The following is a 27,796-nucleotide window of genomic DNA, read 5'->3' on the forward strand; positions in this document are numbered from 1 at the left end:
TTTTCAACTCAAGGGACACATGCATTATATCCAGCATGCAACAGGTGTCCTCAGTTTGAAAGCTCTTCATTTAATATTTAAACATAATACTAGAGAATACTAATTCTTAATTCCATGGTTGCTAATAGGAACATTGGGATTTCATCACCATTTTTTTTTTCGTCTATCTGATCAATTTGCCCCTTTTTACCTCTTCAGGCTCCATTAAAGCATCACACTGTTGGCCTCAGACATAGCTTCATAATTAATAGTTAGCATAAAAGTGCATAAATAAAATAAAATGCACTGCCTATCCCCAGTAGATCAATTTGGGAATTGTGGATGATCTACAAAATCTCAAACAGCACCCTCTTCAGGCTCCACTAAAGCATCACACCACTGGCCTCAGACAGAGGATCATGATCAGGAGCTATGGCAAAAGTGTGCTTCCAAGATAAAACACTGAAACCCAGAACCTTTGTCTAGCAGGGCAACTTTTTAGGTCACTGAGTTAAAAGGTCTAAGATAGAAGACTTCCTCTAGTCCCCAATTGACCACTGGCTGATGGTAACATGGTGCTAACTTTTAAATATAAGCACCTAACTGGTCAGGGGTTCAAACCACAGCACCGCCAAGCTGCCAATGTTGGGCCCTTGAGCAAAGCCCTTAACCCTCTCTGCACCAGGGAGCTGTATCATGGCTGACCCTGTGCCCTGACCCCAAATTCATAAACTAGGAACTGCAAATAAACAGATTTCTTCTTAAAAAGGCAAAAGGTTTCTTCTTAAAGAAATGAAAATGAGGTTTGCCCTTATCTGCTGTAGTGGTTAAAACCTTGGTTAACATTGCTGAAGGTCCAGGGCTCCATTGAGCCTCTTGATGTGTTTCTCAGAGGTATGAGCTTCCCAGGTGGTGGTGGTAGTAAATGTCCTGGGTCAAATCTTAGGCAGGACGCTCATGTGAAAAGTGTCTGAAGGTGCAGAGGGTGGACCTGAAAGTGGTGGAAAAGAAGAGTAAGGGTTCTGAGAAATGATGCGTTAATAAGCCAATAGACCAAATATATAGGAATATCTCCTGTGTCTTCAGCTCAGGAGTCAAGCCTCCACATTGTCTTCATCCAACAAAAACATCACCACTAAACCCAGTCGCAAGCCACCATCAGCACCAACACCAAGTAGCAAGTGCATGGTTATCTTGATAAATCATCCAGAGTAAATGATAATACGTTCTGTAAATGATACTAAAGTGGGCGTGTCCAGTCACTGATGAGCTATTAATGTCTAGCCTGACTTGATTGAAATGTATAGCCTAGTCTATCAGTCTACTGACTCATTTTCAACCACAAAGTCATGTGACACTTTCACAAGTTAATACTGTGTAAGCATCTGGACTGACCAGATCCAATCCATTTACATTTCACATCACTGTTTCCTTTTTTATGAAGGCTGAGGGCTTTATCAGATTTAACCGTATTACATGTTAGAGAAATCTCAACTTCTTCTTTATCCTTGTGATTGATGTCTCCAAATCCAGACACTACTGTATGTTCACCATGTTTATTTCTCCCTCATGCTTAATCAGGGCTTTTGCTTGTTAGAGGCTGGATGCAGCTACATGTTCCTTAAATACTATCTACTACTACTAGGAACGTATATGAATGTAGATGTATTTGAAATAAGTCACAATAAGATTGATGAGTAAGTGATTTTAGTTCTGTGTAGGTGGAAATGCCTAAATGCTGTAGAGAGACACAGTGTAGAGAGATGATCTGGCATTACACATTATGTGCTAGCGAAGCAGATGTGCCAAATTGTTTAACAAAGAAAAGGAATGGGGGGGGTGGAAAACTGGTGAGTGAGTGGTAATGAAGTCAGGTCAGGGTTATTAGAGCATTCACGATAGCCAAAATGCTCTCAGACTAATAAATCACTGAGATATTGATACCACATTGTCTTGTGACTCATCCACTTCCACCATCTCTTCCAAAGATCACACCCTGATTGAAGAAACTCACAATACATTTTAAATGCTTTTAATAGTGATATAAGAACACTTTGCTAAGGAAATTAGCATCTTCATAGAAACTGTCCATTTGTCCAAGGGATTAGGATATATTTCCTGTGTTACTCACTGACTCTGAGTGAGTGCAGGGGAATTCTAGTGAATCATTACAGTACAGAAGATTTCCAGTCATCCAAGTCATTTCGGATGCGTCAGAGTACAGGTTATCTGACTGGACGTGTTTTCTTAACGCCGAAAGCGCCTCATCGATCATTTGAGGTTTTGGAGCGGATGAACATATAACGGGTGTCCAGCCGAGCCGTCTCGACGCACGTTATTATCATAAATACGAGCAGGATTTCTATTAAAGATTGTCGAGATTGTTGTAAGCATCGAGCTCGACGTCGTTCCTGTCGTCGACCTTCAGAGCGCCCGAGTTCTCGTTATTGTGTGTATTTAACTTTCCACGTTGGTGGTTTACTCAGTCTGATAAAGCACAGGGCACCTTCAGGAGCCCAGATCCCAAACATACGCATTCTTCAATATGCAGCACACATGCTCACACACTCTTATAGATGCTTTCTGCTACACTAAGTACATAAGTCTTACTGGTTTGCATGTGTGTGAGCAGGAGGAGGAGGAGGAGGAGGAGGTTGATGTGTGTTTCTCAGCCTTTGTAGAAACAGCACACTCAGCTGGTGGCAATTATGGAAAGTAGTCTGTGTGTGTGTGCGTGCATGTAGGGGGTTATGGGAGTTGTTTTGGGGTGACAGGGGTGTGTTGTGGTTGCATGCCAATGCCCCAACAGCCTGAGGCATCCTGAGCACAGCCCCGTCTACTGTGGAACATTAACACACCTCATGCTTGTTTTCATAGCAAATGGGCTGGAATCTGCACCGGTTTAAAGAAATGCCCGAGCTATGATTGAGCATTTGATAATATACTATTAATTTGAGGCCTGTCTGTGCCGGCATATTATTTACGGAAATAACTCCAGGAGCTTGCGTTACATTTTTTTTTTTTTCGAACATGCGAGAGAAAGACATGTTGACTTTCAAAACCACATTATTATCTCAAATGAGCAGCGGGGAAATATTTCAATCTGCCTTTTTTCTTCCCGCAAACACACAGACTCGTTCTGTTTGGAACAGAGTCACTGAAGGAATTCCTAAATGCTTCAGAACCTGCATGCTTAGGGTCATTATTCGCTCGACAAGAAATATCTCAGAGATGCCATGTTACTCCGGGCTGACTTACTGAACCGAACCTTATCAGCGGCGTATTATGGAGTTAAATAGCCGTACATAAAGTGCTAGTATCCACCTAAGCACGGATCAAACGGAGTAAAACCTCTGAATGGAGATAACTGATGTCTCTCAGGCAACAGAGCTAAAGCCTGATGCAAGCGGTGGCTGGGGTGCTGGGGTCAGGAAGCAGCAGAGTCAGACATCTCAGGGAGAAAGTGGGGGGCATGACCTGTAGGAGGGGTGGAAAAGACGGTCTAGCAAGGGTTCCAGAGGAAGAGAATAAATGCACTTCTACGGTTATATATACGACTATAAACTAAATTATCCTCTAGAACAGATTTGGAGGAAGCTTTAAAGCAGAAAGAATAATTAATCATCCAGATAACACAGATAACTGAGGAACCATGCTGGAGTCTCAGTAATGGTCTCTGTTGTTCATTCTCAACCATTTTTACACAGCTCTAACTGTGATGAGATCATGATTTCTTGAGGAACTCTTAAGAGATCTGGGTGCAGATGTAGAGAAAGAGGAGGAAAACTGAACCTGCAGGCAGAGTTGATAGCAGCTTCACCTCTCCTCTGACCCTCCTCAGAGCATGGAAAATGCAGCACAGGTCAGGTACTTTGGGATAAAATCTACTCCTCATTCATTAGACTTGTCCTGCTGTTCCTCTTTAGCCCCAGAACCTGATCTGGAATCGGGTTACACGTCACCGCTTTCCTTTTTTAAACCCTGGTGAGTTATACGAGATCTGACCCATGATTGATTTTTAAAAGGCTGCGAAATTGCAGCAAAAGTGGCACTTCTCCTGGGCATACGCTACGTCCAGTACGCTTAATATAGAGGAGCGATCCGTGCTAGCGATGAGAGATTGGAGTGAAAAAGAGGAAGACAGAGTGGGGGCTTGTCCTCATTCAGATATACGAGGAGCCTGCGCTGAGGCCATGGTGTCACGGCAAAACTTCGGAGGCCAAGACACGCTGACGCAGTGACTCAGGGGCGCATTCATCATCTTTTGTGCAAACATCCACGGCCTGCCAGACCGCAGACTCACAACCAGCTACTTATTTTGACAACGGTTAAGAGCTCCTCTGAACCACCGTCTGAGGAGGAGTTCCAGTTATGCGGGGTTAACCGGAGAGTCAGCCTCAAGAACAGACGAGGAAAAACACGGTCATGCTCGAGCGAGGCCGCCCGACAACACCACAACGACTTTTGGGCAAGAAAACAAATTCTACAGCAAGAACGTTTTATAGGCTCAAATATTAAAGCTCAAGAACAACATGAAATAGATATCAGATGGTAAGCGATAAGCTAGAGAAAAAGGCCGACCGAGGATGACCGTTTAATTCTCATGAAAAACACACATTTTTATAAATGTTTCTTTTCCGAGACTGAGTCAGCCGTAGAGCTACCACATCTGCTGCAAAGATGTCCACGTGATTGACAGATAGCTTTCTCTCGTGCCTGAGATGTAATCATCCTCGGCCGCCGTCTCTTTGGTCCTGCTGCCCATAGACAAAGTGACAAATTAAGCTTAATCTGTGTCTTCCTGTCCTCTCAGGAAACAATATGAAAGCAGAAAAAAAGAGGCTTAGCTTGACCCCTAGAGACATTCTGAGCCATGAAAAACATGATGGAAGAGTGAGGAGGGATGAGAAGGACCGGGGGGGGGGGCTGTGTGTGTGAACGTCACACTTCAGAAGAATAGTTGTGAAATTTTTGTGAAATTTGGGGCCTTTCTGGTGCGAGTGAGATAAATGAGCCAACTCAGCACCGCTTGTGCCCACTCATAACGCTGCGGCGCCTCCAAAGAACGTTTACATATTCATCGCATTTGTCACCCGCAGCCTAAGCAAAAGAGGGAATTGTTTCTCTGGAGGAGTCAAACTCGCTGCAATCAACTTCCTTTGCTCTCCGTTCTCGCCTAGGCTCCCACCACCCCCCTCCCTAGCTGATTAATGAACATGTTTATTTTAACGACGGTTTTTTAAACTGACAAATTAGCTGGCCGCAGTAATGGCTCAATTAAGTTAATTTCGTCCTCGTATGACATTCATTTCCTCTTTCGCTCTAAGAAAGCAAACAGCGCAGCAACTGATGAAACTGTAGTTCGTGAGGCGTTCTGGCGTAGGAATGCATCCGAAATGACTGATCAGAGGAAAAGTTTCATTTAACCACAAACCTCATCAAAACCAAACACGCGAGTTAGGCTTTAATAATAGCTAAATTCCAGCATACGTAAACTTTCAAATAAACGACTTTCCCTTACCCGTATTCACGCTCTATTGAGTACCAGACTTTTGATCCATTTTTTTTTTTTTTGAGCAAGGGTACAAGTGCAAAGCTTACACTGAGGAGTTTATCCTGTATTAGTTCCACTTCTTAACCTAGCCACTAATCTAAATGTGCTTTAGACTGTATAAGCTCCACAGATGAGGACGACATATAGCACACAATTAACTAGCTACTTTGTTTGATCCATTATAGCCAAGCTTAGCCGTGGACACTTGCAATATTATTGACTAGGAACTAGAAATGTATTAAGCTAAATTTAGGTGTTTACTAGCATTACAGTAGAAGGTGTTCAAACTGATGCACCAACAGATTAGAAGGAAGTGCTAGCTCATTGGTTAAGATGCTGGACTCATGATTGCGAATCCTACTGCTGGGCTTTTGAGCAAGGACCTTAACCATCAGTTGTATAAACGAAAGTCACTCTTGATAATGGTGTCTGCCAAATGCTGTGAGATTTAAACATTTGCAGTTAAACACACGCTGCAGAGTTTAGTTCCAGTCTAAAGCTAATACACATGAATAAAATCTTTAGTTAGTCATGTCTCGATTGCTGGAATCAAACTACTGAGTTTATATCCAGATGTCCAATACCTAATGTTTATCAACCTCAGTTTAGTGTTAGTTTTGGTTCAGACTCATGAGATCAGAGCATGCTCGATAACTGTGGATAAATCTGTAAAATTTTCCAATTTCCTAGAACATCCGAGTCAGGTGATGGAAGGAGTTGGCTCAGGTGTGTAGAGAATAAGGACTGGTTGAAAGTTTGTGAAACGGTCATTAGTTGTATCTGATGTGGCCGAGCTGGGAGTAAACGCGGTGATGATGTAGACGTTTGTGTAGCAGTCAGTAACCATTAGCCAGTTCTAACAAAGCTGGTGTGTCTAAGCTGAGGTTTTCTCTTGGCACCAGCTGCTAGAGCTCCAGGAAAAATCCCACTCCAATTTCAGTGACTGTAGAATTGAATATCTTCCCTGGTAGGACACACCTGATTCAACTAATCAGTTAATTACAAAGCTCTTCATTGGTTGAATCATGTATGTGGTTAAGGGGAAAACCATTCTAAAGAAAGTCCCCAGACATATGAGTTCATGGATAATTACTGCACATCTGATATTCTAATCACACTAGTTACCGTAATCATTCAAGAAACACACAGCAATCTGCCAAACGATCCTGGTAAGACCAGATGAGGAGCTTTGCCATAAACGTTAAACATGGTTGTCAAAGTGAAACCTTATGGAATGTTGTGTTTGGCTGGCTTTATTCAATTTGCAGCATCTTAGAAGTTAAACATATCTGGCAGTAAGTTCCTGGAAGAGGCAACTACGATGCTAGTCAAGGAATTAAAAAAAAAAAACCCTCCATGTCTCTCAAGGTGCATGGGATTCTGTATTTAGTGATGTCCATTTTGGGATTGAATCACCACAGCCTGTGAAAGGGACATTAATACGGATAACATGGGAGATCTACAGTGTCAATTCTAAGCCTAATCAAACACTAGCTAAAGGCTACATGGGCTTGGAATATTTTAAATATTCATTAGATTACGACAGGGCTATCCCTTATCTGCAAAAGACCAATGTGGTGCAGGTTTTCATCCCAATCAAGCAGGAGCCATACCTGATTCCACCTGTTTAAAAGCAGGTGATCTAGGCTCTTAATAGACTCCAGTATGGATTACGCTTGGTTGTAAATAAACCTGCACCTACACCAGCCCTTTGCAGATAGGATTAGGATCTACTTCACAGAAGCCCAGAGTTGCTAAATTATGGTATGGTAAAAACCTGCCAGTATGGGTGCAGGTTTTTATTCTAATCATGCAGGAGCCATACCTGATTCCACCTTTTTAATCAGTTGATCCTGGCTGTGGCTTCTGTTTGGCTGGAATGACTGCCGCCCCTTTTGTGCAGGACTGGACACCCCTGATCTAACTTTTCTACCAGCCCTTCTATATCTCTTAACCACCTGGAAGTCTTTAAGGACTGGAGCACATGGTACTGCTGTGGGAAATAGTAGTTCAGTTGGACTACCAATCAGAAGGTTGTGTGTGACAGCACCAAGCTGCCACTGCTGGGCCCTTGAGCAAGGCCCTTAATCCTCAAATGCTTAGTTGTATAAATGAGATAAATGTAAGGATGATCTGGATAAGGGTGTCTGCCAAAGGCCACAAATGTAAATGCGTGTCTCTTTTTGTCTGTCTCTCTCACAGGATGTGCTGCAAGCTGCTGTTTTGGGTTCTCCTGGCCGGCGTGCTGTGTGCTGCGTCCGAGAGTCGTAAGACCCGCCCACAGAGCTCAATCCCATCACCGTTCAAAACCAGCTCAAACACATCTGATCGCCGTGGCCGGAAACAGGAAGTACTGGCCTCTAGTCAGGAAGCCCTGGTAGTGACAGAGAGGAAGTACCTGAAGAGCGACTGGTGCAAGACACAGCCTCTGCGGCAAACCGTGAACCATGAGGGCTGCCTGAGCCGCACCGTCATCAACCGCTTCTGCTATGGCCAGTGCAACTCCTTCTACATCCCTCGGCATGTTAAGAAGGAGCAGGAGTCGTTCCAGTCGTGCGCTTTCTGCCGGCCGCACCGCTTCACTACGCTCACTGTGGAGTTGGAATGCCCTGACCTGCAGCCACCCTTCCGGCACCGGAAGATCCAGCGGGTCAAGCAGTGCCGGTGTATTTCTGTTAATGTTGCTGAATCTGGGAAGCAGTAAAGCTGAAAGACTATGGCAGCCTGCCTGGGACGTTGGACAAAAGAAATATCTAAAATATATATGACAAACATTTTTTTTGTAGAATTTGGTACCTAATATAGGCAGAGTCAAAAGCTGCTAATAATTTTGAGATGTCTGGAGCTGTCCTTGTAATTGGGCAGCTTTTATTGGTGTAGATCTTGTCACATGTGTTGTTTTGTGTGTTATATCAAGTTTGCATCTTGAGACTGATGCTTTCTGAAAGGACAAAAAGACTTGCTGAAGGAGAAGAACTGAACACCACCATTCTCTAATGCTGCCTATGACCATCTCGCCCACACGTTCTCGGACAGAAACGCCACCTGCTGGGGCGGTAAAAAAAAAAACTGCTGAAAAGTAAAGCACAGTGTCCGAGTTGCGTTTGGATCTCGTCCTAATCTGATCACTCTAATCTGTAGCAGACATGTACAATACAGATGCAGCAGACTTTCCTTGCCGGTGTTTTGAGGGAAATGAGGTGGCTGAGCTGCTGGACTGTCAGTAACAGGACAGGTGGGGGCAGAGACTTGAATTGGCCAATCATGCTGCTTGCAGTGACTTCAAATTAAGCCTTATTCAAAGAATATACCATTGTATTACTAGACCGAGTATAATAGAGATTATATATGATGGTACCCTAAAATGTATATATCTAGAGAAAGAAATGACCTCTATATTAAAATCTATTTCAAGTAGAATCCTGGTTTTGCTTTGTGTCACACAAAACTGTTGAAGTCAGCATTAAGACATGAATAGATAATGCTACAGTAAGTGACATCGGTATAAATCGTATATATATGAACACCGAGATGATAAATGCCTACATTATTGTTTATGCAACAATAGCGATGAAAAATATTAGCAGTTGGTTAATCAGATGTATTCATTAAGACCTGAGCTTTGGTTTGGCTTGCATTTTAGATTTCTTCTAGCTATTTGGGGTTAGGAGGAACCAATAAATATAATAACCAGATATTATCTTTGAACATGAAGCCACCTTTTTTTTTTTGTTTACAACAGGTTCCAGTTACAAAGAATGAAGTATTATGCTGCACACAACCAAAAATGTGATGTTCACGTATGTAGACGCCAGGTTGTAGGAGGTTAATGAGGTTAAGTTTCAACGTTAGCACCCATGTTTTTGATGGATCGATAGACAAGAACTCCTAATATATACACAAGAGTGAACATATATTCATAATTTTATTAATAGAAACTAGTAAATATTTAGTTAAAGGAACTTCAACTTCACATTTTTTATCTATATAAGCTATGCTGTGTTTCTCAATGTGGCTTAGTCACATTTCTCAAGCCATGATAGTTGTGTTAGTTCAAATGAAAGCCAACCCCCTTAATTTATTTCTCTTTATTTTACATAAATTATGCTATTTCAAAAAAACAAACAAACAAACAAACAAAAACATAATAATACCCAAACAATTAGATACAAACAGTTATTGCACATGGGCAGACCCTCCTTTCTCCTGAACCAGAGTGATCGACACTAAACACGTACATGCTGAGACAGAAAAAATATAGTTGTAAAAAAATTATACACAAGAATTATATTACATAGAGATGCTAATACTACTTTACATTAGATAAAATAATGGCATTTTTAAATACATTTTGAGCAACTCTTGTACATTGCCATTTAAAAAATAATCCCTATTAATCGTTTTTTTCTGCCATGATCCTGTAGTATGGGTTAAAGACAAACAGAATACAGCTCCATGGCTTCAGCTGTAATTGTAATACCTCTGTTGCTGAAGTAGGAAGAAAAATGCATGTACCTGTTCATCACTTTGCTATCGCTTATGTGAACGCTCATCTCTCAGGTGTCCTGCTGCTTCCTGTGTCCACCCGTTTGACCTGTGCAGTTCTTGAAGGAGCTCGGTTTAGGCCACTTATACTGACATCTTGTTAACGTTAATGTCTGCATTATTCTTGCTATAGGAACTCCAGGATGGAATGGGGGCAAAAAAGCCTAAATACAGCTTCGGTACTTAAACTGTGTGGGTTTTTTTTCTGAGTACAAATTAACGTCTGCCTTCATTTTTATCTTTGAAACTGGCCTAAAAACAAAACGGAACATCATACTGCTGGTGATCCACGGCAATGCAGGACCGCTTCAGAGAAAATACTGCAGCTTAAACAAGCTGAGGGAAATCGACACACATTCCCCATTCATCAAGCCTCATTTCTTTTTCCGTCACTGGTAGCACATACTTCTCTTTTCCTCTTAACATGGTACGATCCAGTTTACATACACAGCAATTCACCCATGAGCACACACACACACGCACTGAAAGGATGTGACATCACATGACACGTATCCTGTATGCATGTTGCAGATGAACGTTTAAGGGCTGCTACATTACTCACAAGTGTTTGTATGTGTGTGAGATACAGAAAGATGAACTTTTTAATACAGAAAATAGCCCATGTCTGCAGTCCATGCACTCTACCTCACAGCCGATCTGTAAGGGGTTTTACATCATTTTTAGGATTATAATGTCCAGCTTGTTAGATCTTCATGCCCAGCTTCGCTTTCTGTGGAAGAAGAAAAAGAAACTTGAAGGAGGCATGCAGCTTCATCTGTGCAAAAATGAAATACCTGTGCAGCATCAACACATCCATACTACCTCAACACTAAGGGTTTTGTTGTTTGTTTGTTTGTTTGTTTGTAGAGATGAAACCAATCTGATACCCAGTATCTTTTTTGAGATGAAGACTGGAATTGGAAAAGTAGTTTTGGAAATGGAAATATCCACAATATAGGCTTTATTCTAATTAGTACATTTACAGTGTAATTTAACACAAGGCAGTTTTGTATGAACGAGTTAAAGTGAAGAAAGAAAACGGTAATCGGATGAGTATCGTTAAAAGTAATCAGCTGACACTCAAGGTTTTAGTATCAGTTCGAGTACCTTTCCTTTTCACTGGAATAGTTCTCAGTTACTTTAGTGTGTGTGTGTACACCAAAAAGGCATAACATTATGACCCACTATTGCGTTGGTCCCCCCCTTTTCTGCCAAAACGGCCCTGACCTGTCATGCACTGTTTTCTCTGACACCTTTCTATCAGAACCAGCATTAAGTTCTTCAGCAATCCGAGCAACAGTAGCTCGTCTGTTGGAACGGATCACACGGGCCAGCCTTCACTCCCCACATGCATCAATGAGCCTCAGCCGTCCATGACCCTGCCGCCGGTTCACCACTGTTCCTTCCTTGGACCACTTTTGATAGATACTGACCACTGCAGACCGGGAACACCCCACAAGAGCTGCACTTTTGGAGATGCTCTGATCCAGTGGTCTAGCCATCACAATTTGGTCCTTGTCAAACTCACTGAAATCCTTACTCTTGTCCATTTTTCCTGCTTCTAACACATCAACTTTGAGGACAAAATGTTCACTTGCTGCCTAATATATCCCACCCACTAACAGGTGCCATGATGAGATCATCAGTCTTATTCACTTCACCTGTCAGTGTTCATAATGTTATGCCTGATCAGTGTATACAGTATACGTACATCTAATGGTCAGTCAAATGAAAACTTTAAAAGTGTAATAAATCGGAATTGACTCAATCTCTTCTACAGGAATTCAAAAACTTATGGGATGAGACAGAGTTTATGTAGAATAATGATCCATTTTTGTGACACTTATTTGCAATACAAAATAAACACTAATGGTTTCAGGTGACTCACCGTCAGGTATATACGACAGTTTCTATGTTAAAACAATCACGATAAGAATTAAAAGTAGAATAATGTCAGACAGCCAGCTTGCGCAGTGTAAAAGTGATGTGTAACATCACTGTTTAATTTTAATAATAATATAAAGTGCACTTACTATTCCAGAGGCATGCTTGGGTTTGACACTGTATGTGGCTTTTTCCTTGGCTTGTCTGAAACATTCCTCTGCTGCTTTTAACCTGAACACACACAAAAATAAACTCTCAGAACAAATTCGAACACCAAAAGCAGATCAGCAGAACGTTATGTCATAAGTATTGCTTCTTTAGGTTTCGCAGTTTCCCGGCCCTGGCGGTGGATTACCATTTGAGCTGACGCGAGTGTGACGAAACATGAGCAGGATTAAGATTGTGTGTATTCACATTGTCCATATACACACACTTAAATTGCCCCTTCACGATTTTCTGCAGAACTGCCCGCTTTTGGTACAATTCCATCTTCAGACATTGGGAGGAGTGGGCGGAGTTTTAACAAAGGAAAGAAGTGACCGCTGCTGCAATACCTGTTTGTGTGTCCAGATACAGAGATGAATCAATAATAATTAGCCAATGTTGGTGCATTTCTTTTTTTTCCCTTTCAGTTGCTAGACCTGACCCCACCAGTTTAATCAGTAGATCTGAGCTTTCAGTTGGCTCGGGTGTGGCTTCTGCTTAGTTGGAATGGAAACCCTTTGCGGATAAGATCAGACATTTCTCACTTTAGCAAAACTCTGGCATCGCTGAAGAGCTGGATGTGAACTGAGGAAGATATTTACGGAAAAATAACAGTTTGAATGCAGTAATAAACCTCCAATACACAAGGGTATTGCCTGACAGACTACCTATGGGGTAATAAAACACACTGACGTGATGATTCGATCCCTCCTATAGAATTATTTCAAATATTACAGAAAGATCTGCAGTAGCGCTGGTCCTGACTGAAGGTCAGAGATTTATTTAGTGCTATTTATTCAAGCTGAAAAAGTGGCATGAAATTATCCACAGTGGATTTAGATTTGGTCCGACCACGTTACTTCACCTCCACCTCTCTTGTGCGCACACACACAAAAACACATGCACATAACAGTGGCGCCAGAGGGATCAGAAAAAGGCTGATGGCTATGCGGGGCACGGAACAAATCCCTGGTACCACAAGTGTGGATGTTACGATACGTTCCTAATACACAGCTAATCCTCAGTAACTGCCAGCGCTCCCTCACAAACACACACACAGAACTGAAACATTTAAGTAAGTGCAGGTCACAAGCACCTTCGGTTCTGCACTCGGCCTCTTAACGATTTCTCAGAGCTCATTTGAACTCAAAAGCTGAAATGCGACACTTAACTGAACATTACTGGAGGACCCTGACCGTAAGAGAATAGTGATGGGTGATAAATCTTCCAGAATGTTCCTCTTACCCCAAATACAGTTGACCTTTGGGAGCTACCTTACTGATGCACCAAGCTTTTAATGAAAGCGTATCTCAGCCAAAATCTCTCCCGTAATTCGATTTCATTTCTGGCTAGACGATAAGAATTGGACATTTCTTACTTTTATACTTGTGATGATCCTGGCTGCTTTATAAAATGAAGTGAAATCATGATTTGGGAATGAAGAGCCTTTGATGAACCAGACTTGCTTTAGACTCGAGGCTCCAAAGCACCAAACATATCTTGCTTGACCAGTTACATTTTGGGCTAAGAGGGAAATTATGTAAATTTGATTTTTTGCCAAACGCTAAGTTTACTGACTGTTAATGAGGTTTGGCAGGTACACCGTGTTTCCAGGGTGTGCATATCATCTCTCTCTGTGCCTAGTGCTGGCCTACTCGAGCCAGAGTATTTTTTTTCTTCCTTTTCTGTATAACCTTCGTGCAGTCCACAGGCCGTGATTAAACACAAGGAGCAACTCTTCCACACTGGAGTTAATTGGACCTGACAGATTTCCACGTCGCCCAATCTGTGTGGTCCGGGGTTATTAAATCAGACACGCTCACTTCTCTTCCCGCTTCCGCTCAGCAAACGCTCCACAGCTCTGCACCTTCTCGAAGCGAACGGCTAAACGAGAGCTAGAACAGATTTATTTACTGACACTTTTTCCTCCTGACACCCGCCGTGTCTCCGCCGTCTCTTTCTAACAAGGCTGGGGGGAGGGAGCGCGGGGTGGGATGGCAGGCATTTCAGCTCTCATTTCCTTGACCTCCAAACCTTCAAAAGAGCCAAAAGAGCCCGAACAGCACCATAATTGGAGATGTGTTGGGCAACCACAGCAGTAATGGGAGCAAGTAACTAACACATTGCCTGCTTTATAGGGAGCAGGCTTTGATGCCAGAAGAAGAAAAAGTAGAAGAAGAAGAAGGGGGGAAAAAAAAAAAGACCCTGCTTGTCTATGTGCATAATATCCTGATAAGGGAAGTGTGTAAGGTACATGGTGAGGTAGTGGGGTGTGTGTATGCGTGTGTCTGCTCCTGCAAATGTGTTTCCAAGTCAGTCATAAAACGAACAGGCAGTTTGATGTGAATTAGTGTCATATGGAAACTCTAGCCTCATCAAGGACCTGAAGTGTTGGGATTAAAAATGACAAAACCTCTGTTCTTGTACTCAGACTACAAAATCCCCAGCCATTTCCTTTACAGTCAAACCCATTAAAATCATTAATGTTTGGCACCAGCTCACTTTCCTTAACAGCTTCTGACTTGCAGCTGGCAGCCTTTTTTTTTTTTAAAAACAGAATCCATCATCATTGCCCGGGTGGCAGAGAGACAGGAAAGTGGGAAGAATATATATATTTTTGTGAGAGATATATATATATATATATATATCACAAAGCAAAGATAGGTTGCAAAGCCTGTGCGGGGCCGAGTCTCATAAAACAAGACATATTTTGTGGAATGAGAAAAGGCCATAACCCAGAAATAGCTCTCTAGGCAGAAGCGTGGCTCGGAAGGTTTGGAAAAAAGTAGCTAAGAGCAAACAGATCATTTTGGACGAGATGAATTTGGCGGCTGAGAGGGCCGTCTGCGTGCAGGCCATGATAGCGCACTGAAGTGTTTACGCCTCTGAGAATTATGGGAAGACTGTAAAAGGCAGCCAGGGCTCAGAGCAGTAGCTGGCTACTTTCGACAGCATACTCCTTTATCCCACACAAAAAACACAACGCGAGACCCTTCTACTACACGCGGATGTTAAGCCGGACTCGGTGGACGAGGCCAGAGAGTCGAACCCTGCTGTGGTTGTGGGCGTCCGGATCAGGAGCCCGAGTTTTGTAGAGTCTGAAGCTCCAAATATGGTGATGCTCCTTTACGGGGTCGCCATCCACTCCAGAACGTTCTCTCAGTGATGATTAAGGAAGCAGCAGGGGCTTATGCTGACACTTACCAGGATAGGGATGGGGGACGGCTGGGAGACAGAGAGCGGGAGAGAGAGAGAGAGATAGAAAGAGAGAGAAACAGACAGACAGAGAGAGAGGACAAGCGAACGAACATACAACAGGGGGAGATGGGAGCTTGAATCGCTTGGTTGAAAAAGTTCACAGCGGGATCACAAACCAAAACAGTGCAAGAAGAGGACAGACACCACTTATCTGCCACGAATGTGGATTTGATTTACATGCTCCACAAACTCTGATCCAAGTGTGGAGCTCCGAGTCTGATCACCAGATGCAGAGCACCAACAACTCCACAGATACTATGCTGCTGGGAGGGGAAAAAAAAAAAAAAAAAGGAAACCATTACAGATTTCTATTGGTTCCTCATGGTTTTGTAGTGGTTTGTAATGGCAGTTTGTGTTTCCCAGATGGCTTTATATCACAATGCGAGAGGTCCTAAGATGACCTGCGAGGGTCTGTGATGGTCATCATACGATGTTGTTTCATGAAATGAATAGCCCCAATAAATTCTTGTCATACTGAAATATTAAACACAGAGCTGTAAACTCAATTCTGATGAATTTTCTCTAACAGCTCTACAGAAGCTCTGACGGTAGTGCTAGGAAGACAAATCACAGGTTTACATTAATATTAACTTTAAAAAGGAATGAAAGAACAAGTAATTGTTGATATGGTGAATGTTTTTGTGAGGAGATGTTTGGAAGAAGTGTTATTTTATAAGTCTGATAAAAAGCGGTGGCTTTTTTTTCCCAACACGACAGACTTGGTTGTGTCTTTTTAAGGATGTTCCACATTAGCCATGTCTATAAATGAATATAAATATTAATAAATTAATGATTCGGCAAAAGAGAAATCAAACACCATTTACTCGTGCACTTCAGGATATCTGCTGGAACAGACAAAACTGATATTCAGCATTCACTGCTATCTATATTTACGTAGCTGCCATTCAAATAAATACACACCGAATATAACTGCAAGAGAGACCATGTCTGATCTATACTGTAGGGAAAGTTCTCTTATTCGAACACTCGGTGTCCTTCGGCTTCAAAAAAAAAAAACGACACTACAGCTAATCTGATGGACCTGTTCAGAGCTCCACATTCCTACAACAGCACTTTAGTGAATTCACCAGAAATTAATTCTGAGAGACAGCGAGGGTCAAAGTCAAACGCTTTAATCTCCGGCTCGAAAAGTGTTTCTCCATCTGTAAAATATTTCAGCTTAAAATAAAGCGCTGTAATGAAGTGAAACACACTTGACCCTGACGGCATATTAGCATTCGCACACTTACAAAACTAAATACAGTCCCACTTTCTACTCTCCAGTCCACTCGGTGTTAAAACGTGACATTCCTGCAGCCGAGGACACCAGAACGAACCTCGATGGTGAAACTCGACTCTTTAACGACGCCGGCGAGTGATGTCCACTTTGGCCGAGTGTTGTTTTGAAGAGAAAGTCGAGTATCTTGCTGCTCGAGGCTGTTCCACTTAAGCCTGTGTTTAGCTAAGTCAAGCCTTTAAGCAGACGGAGGGTTAGAGAAACAAATAAACATATGAGCTCCCTCCTGAGACCGGGGTCAACTTCATATACACACACATACTCCGCTCTAATATCTGTTTCTTATAGAGAGAAAGAAAAATGAAAGAATAAAAAAAACAAACAGATAAGACGAAACAAAACAAAACACAGAAGGGCATGAGGAGAAGTGAGAGGAAATGAAAAGGATGTACAGAATGAGTGATATTTAGCGTTATCTCGGTCAGCTCTGGTTTTAGTGTGCAGGCCAGACCCGTCTAAACTCCCCCGTTCCTATTCAGGCGCACAAACGACAACGATTCATGACAAATTGGGGCTGAGTGACACAGAGGGGGGGAGGGGGGGATTCTTTAGGGCTTTAGGTGCCATTGGAGAGCGAAGACAAACACTTTAGAGACAGATCTCCTGATTAAGAGGGGCAGCAAATGTCAGGAGAAAGGCAACACTGCCGCGTCTGCCGGTGGGAACTAATCTATCTGATGTCTCGGTGCTCAGGGGGCTATTGAGAGAGGCGCACTTAAAGAGTCAAAAGCTGTCACTTTGCCCTGTCAGATAAAGAGGCGCTCTGTTCGGCAAAGTGGCACCTTATCGCACAGGAGTGGCGTGCAGCACAGACCAGAGAACAGATGCGCTGAAAGAGGATGAGAGCTCTTTCTCTGACTGAGATCTCTCATAAATCATTCACAAGCACATCACACATACAGCTCTGCTAAGTGACGCTATTCAGGAAAAGTGTCACAACTACAATAGCTGCAACTGAAGAAGCTGCTCCATCCTGCCAAAGGCAACACAGCTCCATTTAGTCCTTTATACGGCTCTGGAGGACCGAAATCTAGGGGTGGGAACTTTAACTCCACTCGGATACAAGGCACCTGGTATGTCTTGTTTTACAAAACAATACTAACAGAAAAAACACTGGGGTGTCTATACGTGTCTATTCCTGTCTTTACTACATATAGAACAAAACTAGCATTTAGCCACTCGCATCAGATTTTTTTTACTGTCTGTCTGTCTGTTTATATCTACCTGTGTCTGTCTACCAGTCTGTCTGTCTCAGTCTACCTGTGTCTGAATGTCTCTGTCTGTCTGTCTACCTGTCCGTCTCTGTGTCTGTTTACCTGTCTGCCTGTTTTGGTGTCTGTCTACCTGCTTGTCTGTGTCTGTCTACCTGTCTGTCTCTGTATCTGTCTGTCTGCTCATCTGTGTCTGTCTACATCTGTCTGTCCACCTGCTTGTCTGTGTGTCTACCTTCTTGTCTGAGTCTGTCTACATCTGTCTGTCTACCTGCTTGTCTGTCTGTCTATCCATCCCTTAGTTGTTTTTTTTAAACAACATGTCACATAACTTCTAACTGTTTCTAAATGTTATTAAAACAAACAAAAAAAAAAACACTGGATAGCCCCTATTAAAGACGATGCCCCCACTGCCTGTTGTTACTCATCTGTATGTCTGAAATGTCCTTAAGATATCTCTTGAACGTATGTCTGAATAAAAACATCAAAATATAAACAGTTCATCTAGAGGCAGCAATAAGGATGGAGAAGTTACAAATCCTACAATTATCCACTTTATTTTGAGATGTAGCATAAGAATTTCCTACTGCTGGACTGGCGAGAGCAGTGATGAACCGAAGCTAAATAAACTGAGAGCCAGGCAAAGGAGCTTTGAGCTGTTAAACATGAACATAGATATAATTCCTGTTCATCATGCAGAGATTCTGCTTCAGGCATTTGTCTTGTCCTTGTCTCTGTTTGAATTAGTTCCAAAATATAATTAGTTTATCTGGTTACAGCAATAACTCCATATAAATTCCTACAAACTTTCAACAACTACTTCTTGAGATACTGGAAGAAATGTGAGAATTGCACCATTGATTGAATCTTGGATGAATGCATAATAAACATAATGCATAAAAAGAATAAAGCTGGGGGAAAAAATTACAAATGTTTAAAAACTGAAATTGAAAGTCTTTGTTTCCCTCTAATTTTACTCATTACTGAATGTTTGAGAATTTAGTTTTTAGTAATATTTAATAACAATTTAGTAATATTTAATATTTGTAGTAATATTTTAGAGGTTACTGACATCTTATCCCCCAACTTCTCCAAAAATAAATAAATAAATAAATAAAATAAAATAAATAAAATAAATAAAATTAAATAAATAAACCAACCAAAAAATACAATACCATAAATACAAAAAATAAATAAAAATAAAAAATCATTGAAAAAAAAAGAAAAAGAAAGTAAATAAAAACCCTGACTAACCAGAAATATGCATCAAAAAGTCAGATCTCACTTAGAATTAAAGTCCTTGCTGGACTTATTTTATTAATAAACATTTAGTTATCAGGAAAATCACTATGACTGATGTATATCCATCTATGGTATAAGAGTCTTGGTGTATCTAAAAAATGGTTATGTATATAAAAGGTTATTCATCTCCGCTCATTATCTATTTAGAAACTTTTCAAAAAGAATCTTTCCAAAACAATCACTATAAAACCGCTAAAGTTACATAAATCATCCCTTCTACTTGCTCTCAGTGTGGCGTTGAGAACAAGCAGCAATGTTCAGCTGTATCCAGAAAGTTCCATTTAACATCCTGAATGGCAGCGCAGAGCTTTTAAAGAAAGCCGGAGGCCAAACAGCAGAGTCGGATATAAAGAGCAAAGAAATTATCAGGAATCCGAAATCTTAACATTAATTCAGTGCCGGCTCGTTCAGATAAGTGGAGAGCGGGAAGAATCACGGACCTTGGCAGTATTTTTTTTAAGAAGTCACTTCCGTGGAGTATGTCAGAGCCCCGAGTCTAAAAGCTTCAATGATTATGTTGAATGAGTTAAGAGCAGAAGAAGAAGAGGGGGCTTCCGAGAGCAGTGGGGTTAAAGAAACCTGATCTGAACTGTACGTTTCGGGACAGATACAGCCAGATATGGCCACTGGTTCACGGTGGTTCCTCATGAATAATGGAGAAGCCTCTGTGCTCGTCTCTGTTTACCGGCCTAATTTGTACCTGTTGAACTCTCGCCGTTATCGCTAAACCTCATCGAAACCACTTGAAGCTAACTGTATCGAATCAAGTCTTCTTTTCATTATCGGGGGTTAGAAAAATAATTCCCGGTTCATTTCACAAGCTCCCCCCTTTTCAACGAATTCTAAAAAGACAGGAGATATAATGTAATATTAAACATATGGCACAGGGTTTGAGACAGGAGAGCTGTGCAAGTAGACTGACTTTGGCGGGTCAGGTCTGTGCGGAGTGGATCTCTTCATAATGACTACAGTAACACACGACAGCCATTAGACAAGGAAAAATAAACCTGAGAGGTTTTGGGTTTGCGGGTTAGTCAGATGCTGCAGGAGAAACGGATCAGTGCTGACGTTAACATGAGGCCAAACACTGTAAAAGTAACACAAATGACAAAAGCAAAATGTATACATTTCTTTTTTAGCCTAAATGCCATTAATCAACCCAGACATGTTTGCTGTCTCAAGTTTGTATTTTTCTTTTCTTTTCCACTGGACATACGAAGCTTCGGCTGTCTGCAAGTCTAAATCATCTCACGTCAATCTGTGTCGAGTTTTCCAGTTTTTCCAGACATGCTTAATGCAGGTCCATCACAAAGCTGAAGAAAATTCTTCAGAGGGTTTAGTGTCACTTCAAGCCATGATAGAAATTAATGTTACTGACCCAAACACTGGGCCTCAATCTTTATAAAGAGTATGAAATCTTTTTAAAAAACAAACTGAAAAAAAAAAAAATCCTATTATTATTACATGATGATAAACATCAATTATCCATAAATAACCAAGCGTGACAACAGACAGCTTGTGCTAAATGTAAAACACAGCTCACAGAAAGCTGAAAATGACCACAAAGAGCATGTGCTAAATCTTCCTAATGCAAGCTCTGTCTTTATGGCACATCAGATACCATCAGCTCAGAGCACAACTCTTCCACCTTTACTTTTCTCCTAATTTAACGGCTTGTCTATTTTACCTTCAATTTATGGCTCTCTTTCAAATTTATTACATCATTGTTGTAATAATTGCTTTAAAAGAAATAACCAAATCAGCATGAAACTGAAATAAATACACTTTCAAACTTGAATGCACATCATTTATATGTTTAAATGAACTTAGGCCAATTATACATTAGATATAATTTTGGTTAATGAAGGTTAATGTAAGCGAGTCTTCTTGAGCATAAGCTCACACACACACACACGTTGTTTTAAATCACACCGATACACAGCGTGTGCTTGTGGTGAGGAAGATTCATTTCCGTGTCGGATTCACTAACGCGTGGAATGCTGTGGAGTCCACTTTCGGCTGTCACTACAAAGCCAGTGTCCATCACTCTGGCCGGAACGGGTGTGAGCTGTAACAAATTTGACCCTGCACTGTTTTCTGATCTAAAGCCCTTGGGCAGTCCTGGTGGGAGAGAGAAAGAGAGAGAGCGAGCGCGAGCGAGAGCGAGCGAGAGAGAGCGAGAGCAAGAGAGAGAGAGAGAGCGAGCGAGAGCAAGAGAGAGCGAGCGAGAGCGAAAGAGAGAGCGAGCGAGAGCGAGAGAGAGCAAGAGAGAGCGAGAGAGAAAGAGAGAGAGAGAGCGAGAGCAAGAGAGAGAGAGAGAGCGAGCGAGCGAGAGCAAGAGAGCGAGCGAGAGCGAAAGAGAGAGAGCGAGCGAGAGCGAGAGAGAGCGAGCGAGCGAGAGCGAGAGAGAGCGCGCGAGAGAGAGAGAGAGAGAGAGAGAGAGAAGGAAAGAGAGAGAGAGAGCGCGAGAGAAAGAGAGCGCGAGAGAGCGAGAGAAAGAGAGAGAGCGAGAGAGAGAGAGAGAGCGAGAGAGAGAGAGAGAGCGAGAGAGAGAGAGAGAGCGAGAGAGAGAGCGAGAGAGAGAGAGTGAGAGACCCTCCACCTCACAAAGGTAAATTTTTCTGCAAACAAAGGCTGACAAATGCATGAAGAGGACAGTATGAAATAACGGCCCACTCCATCACAGCTGTGCCAACACTCTGCATGGACCGTAGCTGCCCCTAAACACACCTCCACCCTGTCCTTTTCCTCCTCCCTGCTACTTTACACTGAAACACAAATGTTTACAGAGCCATGTTGTGAAGGAGACTATTGTGTACAACACTTTATAAAATCAGTCTGAGGCCTGATGAACCAGCAGGAACACTTTTAAATACAACACGCTCCGTCTTTACCATCGAGCAAAAACACGGTCTTACGGCGTCCTGTTGTGTACCGTTTTTAGCATTCCTGAGAGATTAGAGCTCAGGACAGCTCCAGATCCTGGACTAAACAAAGCATGCTCCATGGCAAGAGACAACTAAATATACACTTTTATTCTGCTATGAGGGTCGCTCACCTTTCCTGCAAGATCAGCTTGTTCTCTTTCTTCCACAGGTCTTTAAAGTCGGTGGAGAACTCGTGCCACACGGAGAAGAACGTGTGGGCCGAAACCTCTTTCTCACCACTCTTAGGCTTTACGGAGAACGACACGGTCAACTCCAGGAACCTAACAGAAGAAAACAACAATTAGAGAAATTATATTAAAGAGAAATTATAACAAAACAGGGTAGGACTTGTTGTATTGTAATATCTGAGAGCTGCACAATTACTGGCAGTTATGCAATGTGCTTAAAAGTGAATTAATTCTCAACAACTTGATCATTTCTCACTGTGTGTATGAGGTATTTCTAATATGAATTTTATTTTAGAGATCTAAAATAATGAAATAAAACCTTGTTGTGAATAAACACCTATATGTGAGTTGAAAATAAAAAAAGAAATACACACACACATATCAAGGTTTTTTCTCCCTGTTTTTCTGTGCTGCTACTGATATGGATCATATGAGAGAGAGAGAGAGAGAGAGAGAGAGAGAGAGAGAGAGACTCAGTTAAATCATACCAGGCACTTGAACAATGTTTTTGTGTGCAAAATAAGATGAAAAGCTCAAAATAGCAAGAGAACCCTAAAATGAAGGCCTTGATTTGGTTAATGCACAAAATAAAGCCCTGTATGAATAAGTCCCAGCATTCTCAGACACATTCTCTATTTCCTATATAAATATATTTTGTATAAAGTTTGCCTCTAAATAAAAGAAAATATATAGTAATATAATTTTATAAGTAATAATATATTTTCTCTATACCCAAACCATAATTAATCATGATATGCATTTTAGAAGTCGCAGCACAAACGTATGGGTATAGGTAGCAGTTTGGCCTGACACTTATTTCCTATAAATAAATCTAATTATGAGACTTATGAGCCATTCCCTTTACTGCCACCCTGAAAATAGACCCTGCTGCTTGCTACACAGCCCAGCGTTCAAGTATCAGATTCTGAATAAACTCCAATGAAACCCGAGTCACGCTTCAGCGCCATGGGAGCGGCGTTTGTCTGTAACTCAATTACTGCCACTCTAATGTTTTGACTACATGTCAAATTTCATAGATCATGTGTTGCTCTAAACATTACAGCCTTACTCCTTACTGCTCTTTCCACCACATCAAGTTCCACTCGCTCCATCTCCATGGGCCGCCCATGCTACAAGCTTTTCTTTACTTAATTGGGGCATAATGACAAAGCTTGCACTGCATTTAAACTAATTTGTCTTTAGGAAAATATGAATAGCTGTCAGAGTGAAGGGCGAAGGCTGTGCTGCTTTGCCATCTGTGACATTAGACTCTTGGCTGAAGATACGTCGGGTCGAATCGGGATAAACAGACACGCGGACGAGATGAGGTAACGTCGGTCAGCGCGCCGGACCTACCTGACGTTTTACTGGGTTTATTCTAATGGCCCATAAAATGTGTGTGTATGTGTAGCTTTACATTGACTCAATGTTTTTTCTGGTTAGACTCCGTCTATAGACATGTTTATACTGTCTGTGGATCCAAGCTTAAACTTCATACCAGAAAGCCAAATTTACAACCTGAACAACTACATTATGTGGGCAATTTTTTTTTTTTTTTTTTTTTAAATATAGCAATTCAGGCACTATTAATGTGTGGTGCATTTCAACAACAATGAGGTAATTCAGTTTACTGGAATTTAGGCCATCAGTGGATGTAATAAGAGCTTATATGTGCTTTGAAGAGCAAGAATAATGAATAAAACCTCTGGAGTTGCTAAAATAAATCTACTGACCTCGTAACACTGAGTATAGAACACACACAAACAGAAAAATACACACACACATTTGGAGGTGGCATGAACCTATTCCTCTGCATCAAAGCACATTCACAGTAAGCTGGATATCAACTTGGATCCCTAATAAACAAACTAGAGATGACAACAACGGGAAAAATTCTCAAAACCATGTGAGGAATAAACTTTGAGCCAATAACTTGCAAATGTAATTGAGCAAACAAATTACCAAAACAACTTTTCAGTGATTTATTTCTGCTTTACTGTGTAGTGTAAACCTGCTGACATCCACAACTCTTCTACTAATCCATATAAAAGATATAAAGATAAAAGCATGCATGAAAATATCTAAGACGTAATACTGCTTAATTTTAGTGAGACACATAAGTGTAGATTTTATATCAGAACCAGAATCAACTTCTTTAGCAATATGAGCAACAGTAGCTCGTCTGTTGCATCGGATCACACGGGCCAGCCTTCACTCCCCACGTGCATCAATGAGCCTTGGCTGCCCATGAGCCTGTCACCAGTTCACCACTGTTCCTTTCTTGGACCTCTTTTGATAGATACTGACCACTGCAGACCGGGAACACCCCACAAGAGCTGCACTTTTGGAGATGCTCTGATCCAGTGGTCTAGCCATCACAATCTGACCTTCATCAAACTCGCTCAAATCCTTACGCTTGTCCATTTTTCCTGCTTCTAACACATCAACTTTGAGGGAAAAAATGTTTAACTTGCTGCCTAATATATCCCACCCACTAACAGGTGCCATGATGAGGAGATAAGTGTTATTCACTTCACCTGTCACTGCTCATAATGTTATGGCTGATCGGTGTATTCATCTATACCAAAAGTATGTGAACACCTGACCACAGCACCACACAATTGTACAGAATGCCTTTGTTAGCATTACAACATCTCTTCACCGGAACTAAGAACCTCAAACCCTGTTCCAGCATGACTGTGCAGCTGTGCACAAAGCAAGCTCCATAAAGACATGGTGTGTTAAAGTTGCAGTGGTAGACCTCAAGTGTCCTGCACAGAGCCCTGATTCTGATGCAACCCCACTGAACACCTTTAGGATGAACTAAAACACTGACAGCACACCAGACCCCCTTGCCTGCCTTTACTAATGTTCAGGATGAACGCAATCCCCCAAACATCTAGTGGACAGCCTTCCCAGAAGAGTGGATCTTATTCTAACAGCAGAAAGATGACTACTGGATAGAAGGATGCACATAGGAGTGCGATGGACATTTGCATTTCACCTTATACAACTGAGTAATTGAGGGTGAAGGGCCTTGATTAAGGGCCCAGCAGGGGATTTAAACTCACAACCTTCTGATCAATAGTCCAACACCTTAACCACTAAGCTACCACATGTTCAGGCATCCACATACTTACTGGACAGAGTCACTAGCCCTTCTCTCAGGTTGGAAGGACAATCTGTGTGTCATTTTATGTCAGTTTGAGCGATGACGGACAAACACGGTGGTCAGCTATCCTGAAAGCCTGTTTATCCGTTTCAGACTGAAAACCTCATGAGTAGTTTAAAAAGAAAAAGGATGTACATGTTTGCTTACAGTCTAGCTGTAGTCCAACTAGTGGTCATGTATACCATCAATCATCTCATCTGCTACACCGAGCCTTTATCTAACAATATAAAGAAAACTGGGAGTCAAGAGTGTTTAAAGTCTGGCTCGGTATGGACAGATGTTACTGGTCCACAGCATCTCTCTTAGATCATACAACAGGTGACCACCAGCTAACACGGCGCAGTTTACTGAAGGATGTGACTTCAGTCATGGCTACAGACAGAAACAGTGAGAAGAAGCAATTTCAAAATGTCTGGAAAGTACTTGGGCCATCGCGAAGGCATGTGTGAGGCTGTTATTAAGGAATGTAATATCAGGAGACATTATGCTATTAAAGCACTAAAAACAGCCTTGCTTGGCACGGTCGAGCAGAAACATGGCGTCAGAAGTCACTCAGTCATCGGTGAAGTGAGGTTGACTCAGCAAACATGAACACAGTCTGAAAAACTCACTTACATTTTGTGAGTTTCTTTCAGCTGCGTTTCCTGTGCCTCCAGTTCTTGTTTAGCTGAAAAACAGAGAGAAAACAAAAACGTTAAAAAATACTACTAATAATAAAATAACCAGCACAGCGTTAAGCAATGCAGTAACATGGAACAGATGTGTGGAAAGTGAAAGCGCAACTATAATGATTTTTTTGTTACCATCACAGTAAGTATGTGTGAGTGTGTGTTGCTCTAAAGCAGCTGTGATGTTCAGCCTGACTGAAGCAGTTGAAGCGGAGACCTGAGAGCTTGGCTAGGCCTCCCGCTTCACATGGCTTTCACTTATTAACGCTCTACACCGGCGTGTGCTCTCTTTCCACAGGCATCTGGCTCGTAACTGGAGCACTGATTCATAAAGGAGGCGTGTGTGTAGGTTTGTAGTACTAAAGGAAAAGCTGTGCTTCACTGCTACTAATACAGCGGCGGGGCTTTTACATTTTTAAAAACAGTACACATGCATTAATAAACATTTATAGAGTTAAAATAAATTAATAAATAATATATACATATATCAAACACACACACAAAGTGAATGCAAAAGGATGAGGTTGATGTTAAACACTACTACAGTTAATGACCACACATCAGGTCATATATATATATATATATATATATATATATATATATATATATATATATATATATATATATATATATATATATATATATATATATATATATATATATATATATATATATATATATATATATATTCCTTCCTTCCTACCTTACTTTACTCTTTCCTTTATTTCCTTCTTTCAATCCTTCCTTCCTTTTTCTATTCCCTTTCTTCCTTCATTTCTTCCCTTTCCTTCCTTCCTATATTTTCTCTTTTCTTTCTTTGTTCCCTTATTTTGTCTTTTTTCATTTTCTTTTTTCTTCTTTCAGTCCTTCCTTCTTTCTCTTTCCTTTATTTCCTCCTCTCTTTCCTTCCTTCCTTCCTTCCATCTTTCCTTTCTTTCCTCCTTTCTTTCCTTCCATCTTTCCTTACTTTACTCTTTCCTTTATTTCCTCCTTTCTTTCCTTACTTTACTCTTTCCTTTATTTCCTCCTTTCTTTCCTTACTTTACTCTTTCCTTTATTTCCTCCTTTCTTTCCTTACTTTACTCTTTCCTTTATTTCCTCCTTTCTTTCCTCTTTCCTTTATTTCCTCCTTTTTCTTTCCTTCCTTTACTCTTTCCTTTATTTCCTCCTTTCTTTCCTCTTTCCTTTATTTCCTCCTTTTTCTTTCCTTCCATCTTTCCTTCCTTTACTCTTTCCTTTATTTCCTCCTTTCTTGCCTTCCATCTTTCCTTACTTTACTCTTTCCTTTATTTCCTCCTCTCTTTCCTTCCTTCCTTCCTTCCTTCCTTCCTTCCTTCCTTCCATCTTTCCTTTCTTTCCTTCCTTCCTTCCATCTTTCCTTTATTTCCTCCTTTCTTTCCTTCCATCTTTCCTTACTTTACTCTTTCCTTTATTTCCTCCTTTCTTTCCTTCCATCTTTCCTTACTTTACTCTTTCCTTTATTTCCTCCTTTCTTTCCTTACTTTACTCTTTCCTTTATTTCCTCCTTTCTTTCCTTACTTTACTCTTTCCTTTATTTCCTCCTTTCTTTCCTCTTTCCTTTATTTCCTCCTTTTTCTTTCCTTCCA

At 41.3% G+C, this 27,796-nt stretch overlaps 2 protein-coding genes across 2 annotated transcripts in view; one reads left to right on the forward strand and one right to left on the reverse strand.

The window, feature by feature from the left end:
- The window catches only part of grem2b (gremlin 2, DAN family BMP antagonist b), an 11,943-nt gene extending 2,566 nt beyond the window's left edge, over positions 1-9,377 (forward strand). The window contains exon 2 of the mRNA XM_058406931.1: positions 7,736-9,377. Coding sequence (XP_058262914.1) covers positions 7,737-8,237 — 501 coding nt within the window. The 5' untranslated portion in view covers position 7,736 and the 3' untranslated portion in view covers positions 8,238-9,377. The remainder of the gene's footprint in view (positions 1-7,735) is intronic.
- Positions 9,378-9,606: 229 nt separating this feature from the next.
- The window catches only part of fmn2b (formin 2b), a 92,054-nt gene continuing 73,864 nt past the window's right edge, over positions 9,607-27,796 (reverse strand). Inside the window, exons 15-18 of the mRNA XM_058406930.1 lie at positions 26,137-26,188; positions 22,293-22,442; positions 12,112-12,193; positions 9,607-10,808 (exon numbers count right to left, since the gene is read on the reverse strand). Coding sequence (XP_058262913.1) covers positions 10,782-10,808; positions 12,112-12,193; positions 22,293-22,442; positions 26,137-26,188 — 311 coding nt within the window. The 3' untranslated portion in view covers positions 9,607-10,781. The remainder of the gene's footprint in view (positions 10,809-12,111; positions 12,194-22,292; positions 22,443-26,136; positions 26,189-27,796) is intronic.

This window comes from Hemibagrus wyckioides, linkage group LG13, assembly GCF_019097595.1.
Source record: "Hemibagrus wyckioides isolate EC202008001 linkage group LG13, SWU_Hwy_1.0, whole genome shotgun sequence".
NCBI classification, from domain to species: Eukaryota; Metazoa; Chordata; class Actinopteri; order Siluriformes; family Bagridae; genus Hemibagrus; species Hemibagrus wyckioides.